The 18892-nt window shown below is 37.2% G+C and overlaps 1 protein-coding gene across 1 annotated transcript; it reads right to left on the bottom strand.

The window, feature by feature from the left end:
• Positions 1-9928: 9928 nt before the first annotated feature.
• Positions 9929-14934, bottom strand: LOC128654431 (keratin, type II cytoskeletal cochleal-like). The gene is made up of 9 exons (XM_053708338.1): positions 14403-14934; positions 13988-14196; positions 13847-13907; positions 13652-13747; positions 13366-13530; positions 12327-12452; positions 11760-11980; positions 10833-10867; positions 9929-10738 (listed from the first exon to the last, which is right to left on the bottom strand). The coding sequence occupies exons 1-9, from the start codon at positions 14865-14867 to the stop codon at positions 10479-10481; spliced, it is 1638 nt and encodes a 545-aa protein (XP_053564313.1). The 5' UTR covers positions 14868-14934; the 3' UTR covers positions 9929-10478.
• Positions 14935-18892: the final 3958 nt, after the last annotated feature.

Here is an 18892-nt window from a genome sequence, read left to right as displayed (position 1 = left end):
AAATCAGCCAACTGCTCCTTTTATATTTAGGCAAATGGGTTTGGCTGTCTTGTAGCCTAAAAAAAGACCCTATCATTGTTTTTTTATGAGCCTAAAATGCTGGCAGTGCAGTTAATTCTTCCTGCATTCACAGAAACTGAGACAGCTACACACCTAAAAAATTACAAAAGATAAGCATTTACTGGTATTTCCCATCTATAAAACATCATTTTTAATGCAGTTTATGAGGAATAATTAAAATCACAACTTAAATATTTCATCATTCTAGCAATGTTAAATTACAGGTGTTGACTTACTTTATTATTTTTCAAATTTTCTGTTTGCCTTGCATAATTTAACTTATAATTTACTTCATTAAACAGTCTATATAAAATGTATGGATGTATAAATATAGGGGTTAACTGCTTGAAACTGTACAGCTGTCTGTAAGTGTCCAGGGCTGTGGGTTCACAGTGACTTAGGATGTGTACCCTGTCCAGTCTGAGAGTGTGGTCTATTTCTGTGTTTTGTATGTACTTAGGGAAATTACAAATGCCTGTGTCACCCTGGGTGGTTCACAGTTTGTTTGTTTGAAAGAATATATTGTGTGGCTGCTTGTTTAGGGTCCCAGAAGGGGAGAGACCTTGATGTGGTCCTGGGCTCATACCACTTGGTGCCAAATGCAACTGACTCTCCTGTTTTTTGCTTTTAAATATTATTGTGTGCCTGCTAGCAAGCACCAGGTTTTCTTTGTGTTGTGTTGATATTTTTTGTAAGTTTCCCATTGAGCCTGTCACCCAGGCTACTGAAAGGGTTAACTGTCTGAGTTGCAGGGAACTTTACAGCTGTCTGTAAGTGTTCAGTGCTGTCGGGTAACAGTGACTTAGGATGTATACCCTGTCCAGTTTGAGAGTACGGTCCATGTCTGTGTTTTGTGTGTGTGTGTGTATATACAGTATATATATATATATATATATATATATATATATATATATATATATATATATATATATATATATATATATATATATATATACATACATATATACATATGTATATATATATATTTATATATATGCTCATTTGAATATATGCGGTTCTAATGTTTATCAGATTACCAATCAAGAATCTAGGGGGATATTTTTAAGTAGTAAAAATAATCAGGTACCAGCTAATGATTATGATTTACTTCTAAACACAGTTTTTCCTACCTTATGAGTTTATTATTTGCCTTGACATGATATATGAACTTGACAGTTACTGTATTCACATTCATCAAGCAGTTGTTTTGAAGGTTGCATAACTATATGTGTGTTTAAAATAACAGCACCACCCTATTTTAAGTGCTTTTATTTAAAGATAAAAAAAATTTTGGTGTTATTTATATAAAACTGCTACCTAATAGGCTTACAGTTCAATGTATTAAGTAACGTAAGCAACGAGGCAGGTTTCCGCAATGTCAGAAGCAGCGGCCATCAGACCAATGCTTTCTAACTCTCTACCACCTCTGAGGTGGTGGATTCAAATCCCCACAAAACACACTTGCTTGGGGTGATTGACAGACCCTTCTCTCACATGAAAAAAGTAGGAGCTATTCAGATGAGATGGGGTACACTTGACGGATGAAGGAAATGACCAACTGCTGGTGGACATCAAAGGGATGTGCCAAGAGTTGGTAAAGGTAAGGAAAAGGTCACAGAAGGTGGAATTGTGTTGGCCGAAAGAGGGGCTCTTTTGGTGGCAGTAAAGTTCGGGTCCGGCATGTGGGCGGGGCAGAAGGGGTGAGAGAGGATCCCGCGGCATACTAAGCCCTGAGGGGTGATCCAGTGGTCTATCTAAGGGGCTGGCTATGCCGTGGGTTCTCGCTTCTCCTCCTGCCCTGCCGGGGGGGGGGGGGGTTGTGGTCCACCACCCCCCCTAGATGTGGGTCCCAAAATTCTTGGTTAATGCAGTGGCATTGTTTGGTGTTTTAAATTTGATTTACGGCTGAATTTTGCAATACAAAGCGTAAAGGTGGCAAAATTCATTTAATTTAATAAATCGTGACCTTTCCACATTTTGCCATAGCAACTGTGTCCGTGTGGTTATTTTATATAAGATTTAGATACGTTAAAATGGAATAAGTGTTTTGAATCGGGGTTAAGGGAATTGGTCAAAGGAATGCAGCCTCCTGACCTTACGCCGTCCGCCCGCTCTGAAAGACGGACAGAGATCGTCGGAATTCAACCCAATCGAGTACGATTGGGTTGATTGACACCCCCTGATAGGGGCCGATTGGCTGTGAATCTGCAGGGGGCGGCGTTGCACTAACAGCTCACAAGAACTTCTGGTGCAATGATGAATATGGAGAGCGTATTGCTCTCCGCATTCAGCGAGGTATGTCGGACCTGATCCACACTGTCGGATCAGGTCTGACATACCTTTGATATATATCCCCCATAGTCTGTAATCTGCCGTTGAGATGGCTAGCCTGATCCTACCTGCCCCACTTCTTTATAAAGTGACCGCAGTAGTCTGTGACATGGTCCAGACCCCCCCATACTGTATATAGTGGTACTTTATAATGGCACTGTTTACCCCCTGTCCCCCCATGCTGTAGTAACAAGGTCTGTCATTTGCTGGTTCCACAAATATACACACACACATACATGCATAAATATACACACAGTCCCATACATACATACATACATACATACACACATACACACATAAACACCAATGGGTAAAACAGAAACACTAACCCCTGTAGTCAGAGACAGAGACTCTAGTGAAGCATCACATCACACTCACATGAGATCAGTGGAGGCAGTGGCAGGTCAACATTTTTTTATTGAAAAGCTGCCCCCCCCCCTCGGTTGCGGCCTCTGTACCCCCTGTAGTTCCGCCCCTGGGCTCACCCAAAATGTTTAGTTAACTATCAGTAGCCAATTGCTGCTCCTTCAACAAGTGATACCAAGAGAATGAAGCAAATTTGATAATAGAAGTCAATTGGAAAGTTGTTTAAAATTTTATGCTCTATCTGTATCTATGAAGCCCCTTTAAATGTGTTAGCCGTCAAAACAAATTTGTATCATATTTTATCCCATGGAAATAATGTGCATTCTGTAAAAATTACATTCAGTTTTATTGTACTTTTTTTTATCAAGTTATGGTTGACGCATTTCTGGTTGACATAGTTTTATTACTATTAATATCTAGCTGCAGAAAAAGTACCAACAACGGTTTAGGCATAGATAAATTGTAGTTTATTGAAGAAAAAAAGGAGAATTTAAAGAGATATTTTGCAATTGGAAAGAAGTGATTACATTGTTATGCAAGCAATACATTCCAAAATGTGTAAAGAGTATATTTTTTTCATATGTTTTTCATCCGTTTTTTACTATTGTTTGAAATATACTTTTCAAGAAAATTATCCAAATTGCAACACATTTCTTATATTATAGGTATATTTTAATGCACAGTAATTTGATATAACCTCTTAATTTTCCAATCTGAATGTCCATTCAACTTCAGTGCAGACATGCAGAAAAGATGAAAATACCCACTCCAAATAGAAATTAGTGCAAATAATCTGAGCTATACACTACTGCTTGTACAGTGACAATATCAGCATCAAATTGTTAGGTAGGTGCATTAGGAAGACAGATTCTTTCTCTTTACAATTTGTTTCTGTTTCTGTCATAGAATATTTTCAGAAATTAAATGCAGAGATAAAACTGTCAATGTATACTCAGTAGTTTATGTTTCAGATTTGTCAGAATGGGGCATTCAGTACTTCTTTTGACTAGATGTTTTGGATGTGGAAGAAATGCTTATGCTACTCCCAAGACTACCGGCTGGGCCTGAGCTATAAGCCCCTAGTTATCAAGCCGTCAACCTCAAATACGCTGGAATTCCGCAGCGTATTTGTGGCGAGGCTGATTCGCCTTAGTTATCAAGCCCTAGACACCGGCAAAAGTAGAATTATTTGACGTAATCTTCTATCCGCCGGACTCTGTCCGACACAGATCGATGCTTACATCACTACAGATGTTCTGCACACAAGTTCGGAACAATCTGACTACTTTTGCAGGTACGCTCGGCACTTTTCCGGCCCAGCGTACCTGGTTTTCAAACCGCTGCAAGCTATAATAAATATGTTAACCCCTAAACCGCCGCTCCTGGTCCCCGCCGCAACTATAATATATGTATTAACCCCTAAACCCCCGCTCCCGGACCCCGCCGCCACGTACATTATACCTATTAACCCCTATCCTTCCCCTACACCGCCGCCACTATAATAAATTTATTAACCACTATCCTGCCCCCCCTATACCATCGCCACCTATAATAAATGTATTAACCCCTATCCTGCCCCCCTACACCGTCGCCACCTATAATAAATTTATTAACCCCTATCCTGCCCCCCCTACACCGTCGCCACCTATAATACATTTATTAACCCCTATCCTGCCCCCCCTACACCGCCGCCACTGTAATAAAATTATTAATCCCTAAACCTAAGTCTAACACTAATCCTAACACCCCCCTAACTTAAATATTAATTAAATAAATCTAAATAATATTTCTCTTATTAACTAAATGAATCCTATTTAAAACTAAATACTTACCTTTAAAATAAACAATAATATAGCTACAATATAATTAATAATTATATTGTAGCTATCTTAGGATTTATTTTTATTTTACAGGCAAATTTCAATTTATTTTAACTAGGTACAATAGCTATTAAATAGTTAATAACTATTTAATAGCTACCTAGTTAAAATAAAGAGAAATTTACCTGTAAAATAAAAACTAACCTAAGTTACAATTACACCTAACACTACACTATCATTAAATAAATTATTCCTATTTAAAACTAAATATTTACCTGTAAAATAAACCCTAAGATAGCTACAATGTAATTAATAATTACATTGTAGCTATTTTAGGATTTATATTTATTTTACAGGTAACTTTGTATTTATTTTAGCTAGTTAGAATAGTTATTAAATAGTTATTAACTATTTAATAACTACCTAGCTAAAAGAAATACAAAATTACCTATAAAATAAATCCTAACCTAAGTTACAATTAAACCTAACACTACACTATCATTAAATTAATTAAATAAATTACCTACAAGTAACTACAATTAAATTAAATTAAATAAACTAACTAAAGTACAAAAAATAAAAAAAGCTAAGTTACAAAAAATAAAAAAATAAGTTACAGACATTTTAAAAATATTACAACAATTTTAAGCTACTTACACCTAATCTAAGCCCCCTAATAAAATAACAAAGCCCCTAAAAATAAAAAATGTCCCTACCCTATTCTACATTAAAAAGTTACCAGCTCTATTACCTTACCAGCCCTTAAAAGGGCCTTTTGCGCGGCATGCCCCAAAGAAAACAGCTCTTTTGCCTGTAAAATAAAAATACTACCCCCCCAACATTAAAACCCACCACCCACATACCCCTAATCTAACCCAAACCCCCCTTAAATTAACCTAACACTAGCCCCCTGAAGATCATCCTACCTTGAGCCGTCTTCAGCCAGCCGACCACCGATGGAACCGAAGAAGAGATCCGGAGCGGCAGAAGTCATCATCCAAGGGGCGCTGAAGCAGTCTTCCATCCGATTGTAGTCAACATCCAGGCGCGCTGAAGAGGTCTTCCATCCGATAGAAGTCTTCATCCATGCGGCGTCTTCAATCTTCATCCATCCGGAGCGGAGCGGAGCCATCTTCAGACGAGCCGACGCGGAGCCATCCTCTTCTTCCCGACGACGAATGAAGGTTCCTTTAAGGGACGTCATCCAAAATGGGGTCCCTTCAATTCCTATTGGCTGATAGGATTCTATTAGCCAATCGGAATTAAGGTAGGAAAAATCTGATTGGCTGATGCTATCAGCCAATCAGATTGAAGTTCAATCCGATTGGCTGATCCAATCAGCCAATCAGATTGAGCTCGCATTCTATTGGCTGATCGGAACAGCCAATAGAATGCGAGCTCAATCTGATTGGCTGATTGGATCAGCCAATCAGATAGAACTTCAATTTGATTGGCTGATAGCATCAGCCAATCAGATTTTTCCTACCTTAATTCCGATTGGCTGATAGAATCCTATCAGCCAATTGGAATTGAAGGGACGCCATCTTGGATGACGTCCCTTAAAGGAACCTTCATTCGTCGTTAGTCGTCGGGAAGAAGAGGATGGCTCCGCTTCGGCTCATCTGAAGATGTCTCCGCTCTGCTCCGTATGGATGAAGATTGAAGTCGCTGCATGGATGAAGACTTCTATCGGATGGAAGACCTCTTCAGCGCCGCCTGAATGTTGACTTAAATCGGATGGAAGACTTCTTCAGCTCCCCTTGGATGATGACTTCTGCCGCTCCGGATCTCCTCTTCGGTTCCATCGGTGGTCGGCTGGCTGAAGACGGCTCAAGTTAGGATGATCTTCAGGGGGGTAGTGTTAGGTTTATTTAAGGGGGGTTTGGGTTAGATTAGGGGTATGTGGGTGGTGGGTTTTAATGTTGGGGGGGTTGTATTTTTATTTTACAGGCAAAAGAGCTGTTTTCTTTGGGGCATGCCCCGCAAAAGGCCCTTTTAAGGGCTGGTAAGGTAATAGAGCTGGCAACTTTTTAATGTAGAATAGGGTAGGGCATTTTTTTATTTTGGGGCTTTGTTATTTTATTAGGGGGCTTAGATTAGGTGTAAGTAGCTTAAAATTGTTGTAATATTTTTTAAATATTTGTAACTTATTTTTTTATTTTCTGTAACTTAGCTTTTTTTATTTTATGTACTTTAGTTAGTTTATTTAATTTAATTGTAGTTATTTGTAGGTAATTTATTTAATTAATTTAATTATAGTGTAGTGTTAGGTTTAAATGTAACTTAGGTTAGGATTTATTTTACAGGTAATTTTGCATTACTTTTAGCTAGGTAGTTATTAAATAGTTAATAACTATTTAATAACTATTCTAACTAGCTAAAATAAATACAAAGTTACCTGTAAAATAAATATAAATCCTAAAATAGCTACAATGTAATTATTATTTACATTGTAGCTATCTTAGGGTTTATTTTACAGGTATTTAGTTTTAAATATGATTAATTTAGTTAATAAGATTTATAATATTTAGATGTATTTAATATTTAAGTTAGGGGGTGTTAGGGTTAGTGTTAGACTTAGGTTTAGGGGTTAATAATTTTATTATAGTGACGGCGGTGTAGGGGGGGGCAGGATTGGGGTTAATAAATTTATTATAGGTGGCGACGGTGTAGGGGGGGCAGATTAGGGGTTAATAAGTTTATTATAGGTTGCAGCGGGGTCCGGGAGCGGCGGTTTAAGGGTTAAACTATTCATTTAGTTGTGGCGAGGTCCAGGATCCGCAGCATAGGGGTTAATAGCTTTATTATAGGTGGCAGCGGTATAGTGGGGGCAGGATAGGGGTTACTAGGTATAATGTAGGTGGCGGTGGTGTACAGGAAGCGGCAGTTTAGGGGTTAATACATTTATTATAGTTAAGGCGGTGTCCGGGAGCGGCGGTTTAGGGGTTAATAACTTTATGTAGTTGCGGGGGGCTCCGGGGGTGCCGGTATAGGGGGTAGAACAGTGTAGTTTAGTGTGGGTGCTTAGTGACAGGCTAGCAATAAAGCTGTCAAAAAGCCGAAAAGCAGCGAGATCGGATGAGTGATAACTCTCACAGTCCGCTGCTTATCGCCCCGTACTTGGTGCGTGGCTTTTTGACAGATTTTTTGATAACTTAGGCAAAATGTTTCAGGTCCGCGGCGGCGATGGTAGGCGAGCTTAGGCGGGCGTATTGGGCCGGTGAAGGCAGGTAAAGTAGACACGTTGATAACTAGGCCCCATAGTTTCCTCTGGAGACAAACCCACTGCCACCAGAGCTGAAGCCACTTCCACTGCTAAATCGGGTACCGCCTACAACCCCAGTGCCAGAACTAAGGCAACCATCATGGTAAAAGCCGCTTCCGCTTCCTCCGGATCCAACGGTATTGTATGATCCTCCAACGCTGGAGCTTACCACAGCTGAGAGAAAAAAGAATTACAGGACTAAGTTTTTGACCAAAAAGAACCAGTTACAAACAGTGGTAAATATATCAATGTATTAAAATATAACTTACAGATGCTCACTGAGCCTGCTCCGTCCCCGCACAGTCTAGAAAAAGAACATTGTCTTTAGTCATAATTAAAAATAATACAAGCAAATAATATTCAAATAAATACATGAACAAGTGCTTTATTTTAAAGGTGCTGTTCATTTATAAAATAATATAAATGAATTGCTATCATATGAAAGGACATTAAACTAAAATTGTTGTATTATTTATTTGCCTGCTTTTCTTGTAATATTAAAATGTAATTTGTTCTACTCTCCCAAAGAGTCTGCATTACATACCATAAAATTCAGAGCCCTTACCATCCTTCTTGCTGCAAACTAATTGCTTGATATGTGGCCATTTATAACTAATACTTATTTTAGACAGCAAGAAATATTCAAGAGGTATGTACCTTGATTGCAAAATACTGCATACTTTTTCCTAACCAAAAACAATATATTTACGTAGATCGTTTGCAATGCAATGATTCACTTTTCAATGGAGTGATATTTGAATTAATAATGACTTTAATGTCCCTTTACATTTGTAAGCACTTCTTAGTTAATGCAGTGGCATTATTTGGTGTTTTAAATTTGATTTATGGCTGAATTTTGCAATACAAAGTGTAAAGGTGGCAAAATTCATTTAATTTAATAAATCGTGACCTTTCCACATTTTGCCATAGCAACTGTGTCTGTGTGGTTATTTTATATAAGATTTGGATACGTTAAAATGGAAAAAGTGTTTTGAATCGGGGTTATGGGAATTGGTCAAAGGAATGCAGCCTCCTGACCTTACGCCGTCTGCCCGCTCTGAAAGGTGGACAGAGATCGTCGGAAATTCAACCCGATCGAGTACGATTGGGTTGATTGACACCCCCTGATAGGGGCCGATTGGCTGTGAATCTGCAGGGGGCAGCGTTGCACTAACAGCTCACAAGAGCTGCTGGTGCAATGATGAATACGGAGAGCGTATTGCTCTCCGCATTCAGCGAGGTATGTCGGACCTGATCCACACTGTCGGATCAGGTCTGACACACCTTTGATAAATATCCCCCATAGTCTGTAATCTGCCGGTGAGATGGCTAGCCTGACCCTACCTGCCCCACTACTTTATAAAGTGACCGCAGTAGTCTGTGACATGGTCCAGACCCCCCCCTGTACTGTATATAGTGGTACTGTATAGTGGCACTGTTTACCCCCTGCCCCCCCATGCTGTAGTAACAAGGTCTGTCATTTGCTGGTTCCACGAACATACACACACACATACATGCATAAATATACACACAGTCCCATACATACATACATACATACATACATACACACACACATAAACACCAATGGGTAAAACAGAAACACTGACCCCTGTAGTCAGAGACAGAGACTCTAGTGAAGCATCACATCACACTCACATGAGATCAGTGGAGGCAGTGGCAGGTCAACGTTTTTTTATTGAAAAGCTGCCCCCCCCCCCCCTCGGTTGCGGACTCTGCACCCCCTGTAGTTCCGCCCCTGGGCTCACCCAAAATGTTTAGTTAACTATCAGTAGCCAATTGCTGCTCCTTCAACAAGTGATACCAAGAGAATGAAGCAAATTTGATAATAGAAGTCAATTGGAAAGTTGTTTAAAATGTTATGCTCTATCTGTATTTATGAAGCCCCTTTAAATGTGTTAGCCTTCAAAACAAATTTGTATCATATCCCATGGAAATAATGTGCATTCTGTAAAAATTACATTCAATTTTATTGTACTTTTTTTTATCAAGTTATGATTGACACATTTCTGGTTGACATAGTTTTATTACTATTAATATCTAGCTGCAGAAAAAGTACCAACAACGGTTTAGGCATAGATAAATTGTAGTTTATTGAAGAAAAAAAGGAGAATTTAAACAGATATTTTGCAATTGGAAAGAAGTGATTACATTGTTATGCAAGCAATACATTCCAAAATGTGTAAAAAGTATATTTTTTTCATATGTTTTTCATCCGTTTTTTACTATTGTTTGAAATATACTTTTCAAGAAAATTATCCAAATTGCAACACATTTCTTATATTATAGGTATATTTTAATGCACAGTAATTTGATATAACCTCTTAATTTTCCAATCTGAATATCCATTCGACTTCAGTGTAGTCATAAAGAAAAGATGAAAATACCCACTCCAAATAGAAATTAGTGCAAATAATCTGAGCTATACACTACTGCTTGTACAGTGACAATATCAGCATCAAATTGTTAGGTAGGTGCATTAGGAAGACAGATTCTTTTTTTCTCTTTATAATTTATTTCTGTTTCTGTCATAGAATAGTTGCAGAAATTAAATGCAGAGGTAAAACTGTCAATGTATACTCAGTAGTTTATGTTTCAGATTTGTCAGAATGGGGCATTCAGTACTTCTTTTGACTAGATGTTTTGGATGTGGAAGAAATGCTTATGCTACTCCCAGGACTACCAGCTGGGCCTGAGCTATAGTTTCCTCTGGAGACAAACCCACTGCCACCAGAGCTGAAGCCACTTCCACTGCTAAATCGGGTACCGCCTACAACCCCAGTGCCAGAACTAAGGCCACCATCGTGGTAAAAGCCGCTTCCGCTTCCTCCGGATCCAACGGTATTGTATGATCCTCCAACGCTGGAGCTTACCACAGCTGAGAGAAAAAGAATTACAGGACTAAGTTTTTGACCAAAAAGAACCAGTTACAAACAGTGGTAAATATATCAATGTATTAAAATATAACTTACAGATGCTCACTGAGCCTGCTCCGTCCCTGCACAGCCTAGAAAAAGAACATTGTCTTTAGTCATAATTAAAAATAATACAAGCAAATAATATTCAAATAAATACATGAACAAGTGCTTTATTTTAAAGGTGCTGTTCATTTATAAAATAATATAAATGAATTGCTATCATATGAAAGGACATTAAACTAAAATTGTTGTATTATTTATTTGCCTGCTTTTTTTGTAATTTTAAAATTCCATTGGTTCTACTCTCCCAAAGAGTCTGCATTACATACCATAAAATTCAGAGCCCTTACCATCCTTCTTGCTGCAAACTAATTGCTTGATATGTGGCCATTTATATCTAATACTTATTTGAGACAGCAAGAAATATTCAAGAGGTATGTACCTTGATTGCAAAATACTGCATACTTTTTCCTAACCAAAAACAATATATTTACGTAGATCTTTTGCAATGCAATGATTCATTTTTCAATGGAGTGATATTTGAATTAATAATGACTTTAATGTCCCTTTACATTTGTAAATTGTAAGCACTTCTTATCAAAAACATCAACCTTATTTTACTACATTCATTGAGGCCTATTTAAGAAATGTCTTGCGGACCTGATCCGACAGTGCGGATCAGGTCCGCAAGACATCGCTGAATGCGGAGAGCAATATGCTCTCCGCATTTAACATTGTGAGCTGCTGGTGCAACGCCGCCCCCTGCAGACTCGCGGCCAATGGGCCGCCAGCAGGGGGTGTCAATCAACCCGATCGTACTCGATCGGGTTGAATTGTTGCGATTCCTGTCCGCCTGCTCAGAGCTCATAACTTTTGTTTCTGGGGAGTCTGAAGACTCGCCAGAAACACGGGCCGTCCAGCTCCTTTCAGAGCTTGATAGATAGGCCTCATTGACTTCTTAATAATGAATAGTGCGTTAACCTGCTCTCCTCTCCTTCTAGCAGTTTTCTGTAGGTAGCTATTTCAATATCCAGGGCCAACTTCACGTTCATCAGTTCCTGGTAGTCGCGCAACAGAGCAGCCATGTCCTGCTTGGCCTTCTGCAAGGCATCTTCCAAGTCAGTCAGTTTGTTTTTAGCATCTTTGACAGCCATTTCTCCACGGTCCTCAGCCTCTTTTATAGCAGATTCAAGTTTGTTACGCTGATTAGAGAAAAACATAGACACTAAGTATTTCCATTTTATTTAATGACCAAAACTCATTAGCCAAAGACATAGAACATGATAAGTGGTTAGTAGTATTTTTCTTGGTGTAGAATGCGTCTTTCTGTCATGTGTCTATTGCTGTCAGATTGAGCATTAGTAAGACCTATCTATCTGCTAATGATCAGTAGTAGGAAGCATCCAACATGAATATGGAAGAAAAAGATTTAAATATGTTTTTGTTACTTAAAAAAAATCACATCTTAAACTGCTCTTTTTAAAGATGAAAGACCAATATCCTTTTTTACTTGTAAATATGTATATATGAGGTGTAAAATGATTTTACCTGTGCTTTCACATTCTCAATCTCTCCCTTAAATCTATGAATAAGACGGTTGAGGTCAGCAATCTCATTTTTGGTGTTTCGCAGGTCATCCCCGTGTCTTCCGGCAGTAAGCCGCAGCTCTTCATACTTAAGACAAAGATGAAAGCAGATAATTTATTAATAACATCAAATAATCTTAGCAGTGCTTACATACCATTACAATATGCAACACTTCAGATATTTATTATGAGCAAATATGGAAAATTATGATTATAAATATAAAAAACTAAAATATTGTGTATATTTTACATTTTTAGCAAATACAGTATATTCTTACATTATATTCTTTTTCTTGAAAAACAGAATTGCATGTTTATGGAAAAAATATATAAAAAAATTTGATGCAGTAGCTGAAGTGGTAGACCCATAGGGGTTAGTATATTTATATTATTTAGATTTTTGCAAAGTAATTTATACTGCATTACATAATTAACTAGTTCATAATCGTTATCTTCAACTAGAATAGCTAAGTAGATAGAACATTGGCAGATTAATTTAAGTAATTAGGTAGATGTATAGGCTGGGTACCATAAGTAGTAACGTTTCTAGTGATTCTATGAGTATATATACTGAAAGTATGACATTCCTTAAAAGAAAGATCTAAAGTCTAAAGTTCAAAACCTATAAATTAGGAAATAAATACTGAAAGATTAAAATACAGAATTGTATGTATTTTACTAATAACATAAGTACATGAAATTGTCTTGGGAATTATAATTTCAGAAGATATACAAAATGGAATTATGTTAAAACAAACAAAACAAACAGTGGGATGCTTGGTTGAATAAGGAATAAAAGATATATATATATATATATATATATATATATATATATATATACTTCACATATATTAAAACATATTATCTCTAGAACCCAATAACTGAAAACAAATTACAGGAAAGGAGGAAAAATATAAATAAGTTTATACTAGAGTTATGTTTTTAACTACACAAATTAAACATTACATTCTTTTTCGTGTCTCTCAGAGAAATTTACTCACTTTACTTTGGTACCAGGATTCAGCTTCCGCTCGGCTCCTGTTAGCAATTTCTTCATACTGACATTTCACCTCAGAAATGATACTGTCCAGATTTAAGTCTCTGTTGTTGTCCATAGAAACCACAACTGAGGTGTCTGAGATTTGAGCCTGCAGCTGACATATTTCCTGTAAATAAAATAAGGGAAATAATAGTTTGGAATTGTGTCAGTTGTCAAACAAATAATCTTTCCATCCAGAATAACCAGTGTTTCAATTAAAAACATTATAAATATATTTTTCTATTTACCGCCTCAAAGAGATTTTGCAAGAAGTTGATCTCATCTGTCAAATTGTCCACCTTAGCTTGAAGTTCAGTCTTATTCATAAAAGCAGCATCAACATCCTATAAAGTGTTTAAAAGTAGAACAGAGCTATATATTGTATATATTTTTGTATTATGTTGCTTACGTTTTTACACAAATATATTTCTCAATCACTATACCTTCTTCAGTACTACAAATTCATTTTCTGCACTTGTGCGTTTATTGATTTCATCTTCATACCTAAAATAAGATGTCAGTGTGATTCAGTCAGTTTGATACATTTTGTAATATGAAAGCAATGTTTAGCATTCATTTCTTACTTTCTTTTGAATTCCTCTACTGCATCTTCTACGGATTTCCTGTCTCCCTCAAGACGTGCTTTCTCAGATACTAAGCTATCAAGCTGTCTCCTTAAGTTGCTGATGAAAGCTTCAAATATAGGTTCAACATTACTTCTAGCAGTTTTTTGTTGTTGTAGTAAATCCCATTTAGTCTCAAGCATCTTATTTTGCTGCTCTAAAAATCGGACCTAAAAAGGAAATATGCAGATAATGTAAAAACCTGTTTTGCTTTTCTTTTTTCGGAAATTACAGGATGAAAGCATATAATAAATATAATATTTAAATAGCAGACTTTCAATAAGAATATGAAAAAATCACAACCAGTAAAATTGAAAGCTTAGTACATTATTTTTTTCTCAAAGATGATAGGAGTGGACCACTAAGATTATCTTACCTTGTCAATAAAAGTGGCAAATTTATTATTAAGACCCTTAATCTGATCCTTCTCATCTTTCCTCACTCTCTCGATATTTGGGTCAATCTCCAAATTCAGTGGTGTAAGGAGACTATGGTTAACAGTGACTGCTGTAATACCTCCAGGAGGGCAAACTGATCCATAGACACCTCCACCAATGCCATAACCAATTCCAGATCCAAAACCAGATCCAAGACCAGACCCAGAACCATAACCGAAACCATATCCACCTTGACCCAACTGATGGCTTCCAACAGAAATCCTACTTCCTCTTGATCCAACATTGTAAGCACTTCTGCTGCTATAGGATGGTTGCAGCCTTGCACCTGAGCCTACTCCTCTTCTTGAAGCCGAAGAACTGACAGTGAACCTGCTCACATTCTTGGGTAAGCATACTGAAGATGAGCTGAAGGTTTTGCCTGAGCGAATGGTTTGTTGAGACATGGTGTGCTTAAAAAATTCAAGCCAATTTTGAGGAAAAATCAATGATGGAGCAGACAACAGAGCAACCTCAGTTATGTCCCTGTGAATTTAAAATCAGCCAACTGCTCCTTTTATATTTAGGCAAATGGGTTTGGCTGTCTTGTAGCCTAAAAAAAGACCCTATCATTGTTTTTTTATGAGCCTAAAATGCTGGCAGTGCAGTTAATTCTTCCTGCATTCACAGAAACTGAGACAGCTACACACCTACAAAATTACAAAAGATAAGCATTTACTGGTATTTCCCATCTATAAAACATCATTTTTAATGCAGTTTATGAGGAATAATTAAAATCACAACTTAAATATTTCATCATTCTAGCAATGTTAAATTACAGGTGTGGACTTACTTTATTATTTTTCAAACTTTCTGTTTGCCTTGCATAATTTAACTTATAATTTACTTCATTAAACAGTCTATATAAAATGTATGGATGTATAAATATAGGGGTTAACTGCTTGAAACTGTAAAGCTGTCTGTAAGTGTTCAGGGCTGTGGGTTCACAGTGACTTAGGATGTGTACCCTGTCCAGTCTGAGAGTGTGGTCTATTTCTGTGTTTTGTATGTACTTAGGGAAATTACAAATGCCTGTGTCACCCTGGGTGGTTCACAGTTTGTTTGTTTGAAAGAATATATTGTGTGGCTGCCTGTTTATGGTCCCAGAAGGGGAGAGACCTTGATGTGGTCCTGGGCTTAAACCTCTTGGTGCCAAATGCAACTGACTCTCCTGTTTTTTGCTTTTAAATATTACTGTGTGCCTGCTAGCAAGCACCAGGTTTTCTTTGTGTTGTGTTGATATTTTTTGTAAGTTTCCCATTGAGCCTGTCACCCAGGCTACTGAAAGGGTTAACTGTCTGAGTTGCAGGGAACTTTACAGCTGTCTGTAAGTGTTCAGTGCTGTCGGGTAACAGTGACTTAGGATGTATACCCTGTCCAGTTTGAGAGTACGGTCCATGTCTGTATTTTGTGTGTGTATATATACAGTATATATATATATATGCTCTTTTGAATATATGTGGTTCTAATGTTTATCAGATTACCAATCAAGAATCTAGGGGGATATTTTTAAGTAGTAAAAATAATCAGTGAAAAAAAGGTAAAGCGAATGATTATGATTTACTTCTAAACACAAGTTTTTCCTACCTTATGAGTTTATTATTTGCCTTGACATGATATATGAACTTGACAGTTACTGTATTCACATTCATCAAGCAGTTGTTTTGAAGGTTGCATAACTATATGTGTGTTCAAAATAACAGCACCACCCTATTTTAAGTGCCTTTATTTAAAGATAAAAAAAAATGTTGGTGTTATTTATATAAAACTGCTACCTAATAGGCTTACAGCTCAATGTATTAAGTAAGGTAAGCGACAAGGCAGGTTTCCGCAATGTCATAAACAGCGGCCATCAGACCAATGCTTTCTAACTCTCTACCACCTCTGAGGTGGTGGATTGAAATCCCCACAAAACACGCTTGCTCTGGGTGATTGACAGACCCTTCTCTCACACGATTGGTTGTACAAAAGAAGGGCGGCATTACACGCTCAAGCGAGTGTGTAATGGTGTATACAGGCAGCGGACGTACAGAGTCCACTGCCTGTTTGTTGCATTCTGTGTGGACAGGTTCTTAAGATGAGAACATTGTCTGCACTGCCATTGATACACTGGGCTCTTAGTATTTAATTTAGAATTATTTGGATCCATTTATAAAGCCTAGTGACTGGTATAAAATGCCATGAAGTATGTTTAAATGCTGATGCCATAAATGCTATGAAGTATGTTTAAGCACTGGGGGTATATGGACAACAGACATAAGGCCCTGATTATAATAAAATCACTCAACAACTTTTTTCTTGGAGCGTTTTATTGTAATGTATGAGTTTCTCCTTTACATTCATAACCCTTCTTAACAAACCAATGAGCTTTAAAGCTAAAATGATTTGCGGAACCTTGCAGTAATGAACCTTTTTAGATAATAAAGGCAGACCAGAAAGCATAAGAGAATTGGGCCTTAACTCACTCACAAACATTACAACTATATGGTAAGATAATTTTCTTTAAATCAGCCAAATCAAAAAGATAATATAATCATTTTATGTACACTATTGTGTAACATTAACTGAGGTAAAATATGTGGACCAGAATCCTAGTGAACCAAGTTCGCATCTAAATAGATAAGACCTGTGCACTAATGGCAACCCCTATATAAGGGATTGAATACCAGCACAGAAATGAAGGTGCAATCACGTTTGAAAGTCTGGTCACACAGGCATGATCCTGTTTGACAGCACGGTCATAAAGATGGATTCCCATTCAGTTATGAAGACACCTGTACTGAAAGTGACAATCACAACATTACAAGTATGAAGTAGAAACAAACATTTACAGAAAGTGATTGCTACATGTCATTTCTAGACGTTGGGGTCCTGATCTAATTTTTACTGAAGATCCCTTAAGCTGTACAGGATATCACCTATTAAATACATACATGACTTCAAATTAAAACAATGGTTGTAAGCTCTCTACATAAATTGTTTTTGATTGATGGGGGCTGATTTATCATGGCCCGAATGGGGCCAAATACCCCTGTTTCCACACAAGCCTTCAGGCTCACCAGAAACAGGAGTTAAGAAGCAGGGGTCTTAAGACTACTGCTCCGTAACTCGTACGCTGCCTCTGAGGCGGCAGACATCAATCCGCCCGATCTCATACGATTGGGTTGATTGACACCCTCTGCTAGCGGCCGATTGGCATTTAATCTGCAGGGGGCGGCATTGCAAAAACAGTTCACCAGAATGCTGACAGTGTATGCTGTTGGCATTTATCGATGTCTGTTGGACATGATCGCTACAGCGGATCATGTCTGCCAGACAAATGATAAATAGGCCCCATGGAATAAACTTCCAACAGAAGTAATGGAGACATATGGAGGAGATCAGAAGGTAACAATCTAACGGCGCTAACTCGAAGACCTAAGCTCCTATAAACAATGGGTCTCTAGTTACCCATAAATAAGATATGAACAGACCAGTGGGATTTGTAAGGAGCGCCTAAGATAAAGGCCAGGTCAAGAATTCGATGTGATAAAAAGTCTAACAGCAATTGTGCTAGAATTAATTTAAAATTGAAATGTCAGATATATTTAATAGTTCATAAAAGAACAACAATCAATAGCACAGATTAAAACAAAGTACATGGATCCATAGTACTGAACAAAAAAACAATACACAATATAAGATAATACAAAATACAATAGAATTATGATAAAATACAGGCAGAACATAAAAACAAATATGATTATGAGCAAAATTGTCTGTGGTATGGCCCTTGGGGGGCAAGGGGCACAATAAATAATGTCAAAAAATTGTTAAAAAAATATATATATTATGTGTCCAAAAAGAGATATTGAGTGACAATCCAATCAGTGAAATCCAAAGAAAAAAATTACTGGAATCCAAAAGAAACTCAAAACAGTGTAAATGGGGTCTGTGAGTACAAAGTGAAAAAAGGATAAATGGTTCCTAGTGTTCCAAATAGAGTGTTCCAAAATAAGTCAAAATATTTCTAGTGTTTAAAAAATAGGTGATCCAACTAATCCCCCCCCAAAAAAAGTCTTGAAAAAGGCACTATTGGTGGGCCGAAACGCGTTGGCATATATGGTGAGCTATATTCCTATTATTTAGAGTTTATTGTAAACAATACTGCTCTATGTTGTATCTTTTCTTTTTTTCACAGGTTATGGAGTTATTTGCATATTATTGATTTTATCTACATTGGTTATCATCTACTACTGACTTTTACTTTTTCTCACTTTTCTTTTTCTCTTTTTTTGGCATTTTTATTATTTTTTTGGCATTTTATATATTTTTTATATTTTTTGGCATTTTCCACCATCTTGGAGTTGATCACAGCATAGGTTTTTGTTTTGTTTTATTTTTTCCACATCTTGGAGGATTCACCCCCCTTTTTTTTTTTTTTTTTTTTTTT

The sequence above is a fragment of the Bombina bombina genome, chromosome 3 (genome assembly GCF_027579735.1).
Source record: "Bombina bombina isolate aBomBom1 chromosome 3, aBomBom1.pri, whole genome shotgun sequence".
Lineage (NCBI taxonomy): Eukaryota > Metazoa > Chordata > Amphibia > Anura > Bombinatoridae > Bombina > Bombina bombina.
The sequence above is the reverse complement of the archived record's forward strand: the minus strand, read 5'-3'. Positions and strand labels throughout refer to the sequence as shown.

What these genes read in the sequence shown, in the direction of transcription:
- LOC128654431 (XM_053708338.1), bottom strand. Translation starts at nt 14,867, where the DNA reads ATGTCTCAACAAACCATTCGCTCAGGCAAAACCTTCAGCTCATCTTCA. An exon ending in AATTTGTAGTACTGAAGAAG is followed by an intron (nt 13,748 to 13,846) that starts GTATAGTGATTG and finishes AACACTTTATAG; the next exon opens with GATGTTGATGCTGCTTTTAT. An exon ending in AGCAGGCTCAGTGAGCATCT is followed by an intron (nt 10,739 to 10,832) that starts GTAAGTTATATT and finishes TTTTTCTCTCAG; the next exon opens with CTGTGGTAAGCTCCAGCGTT.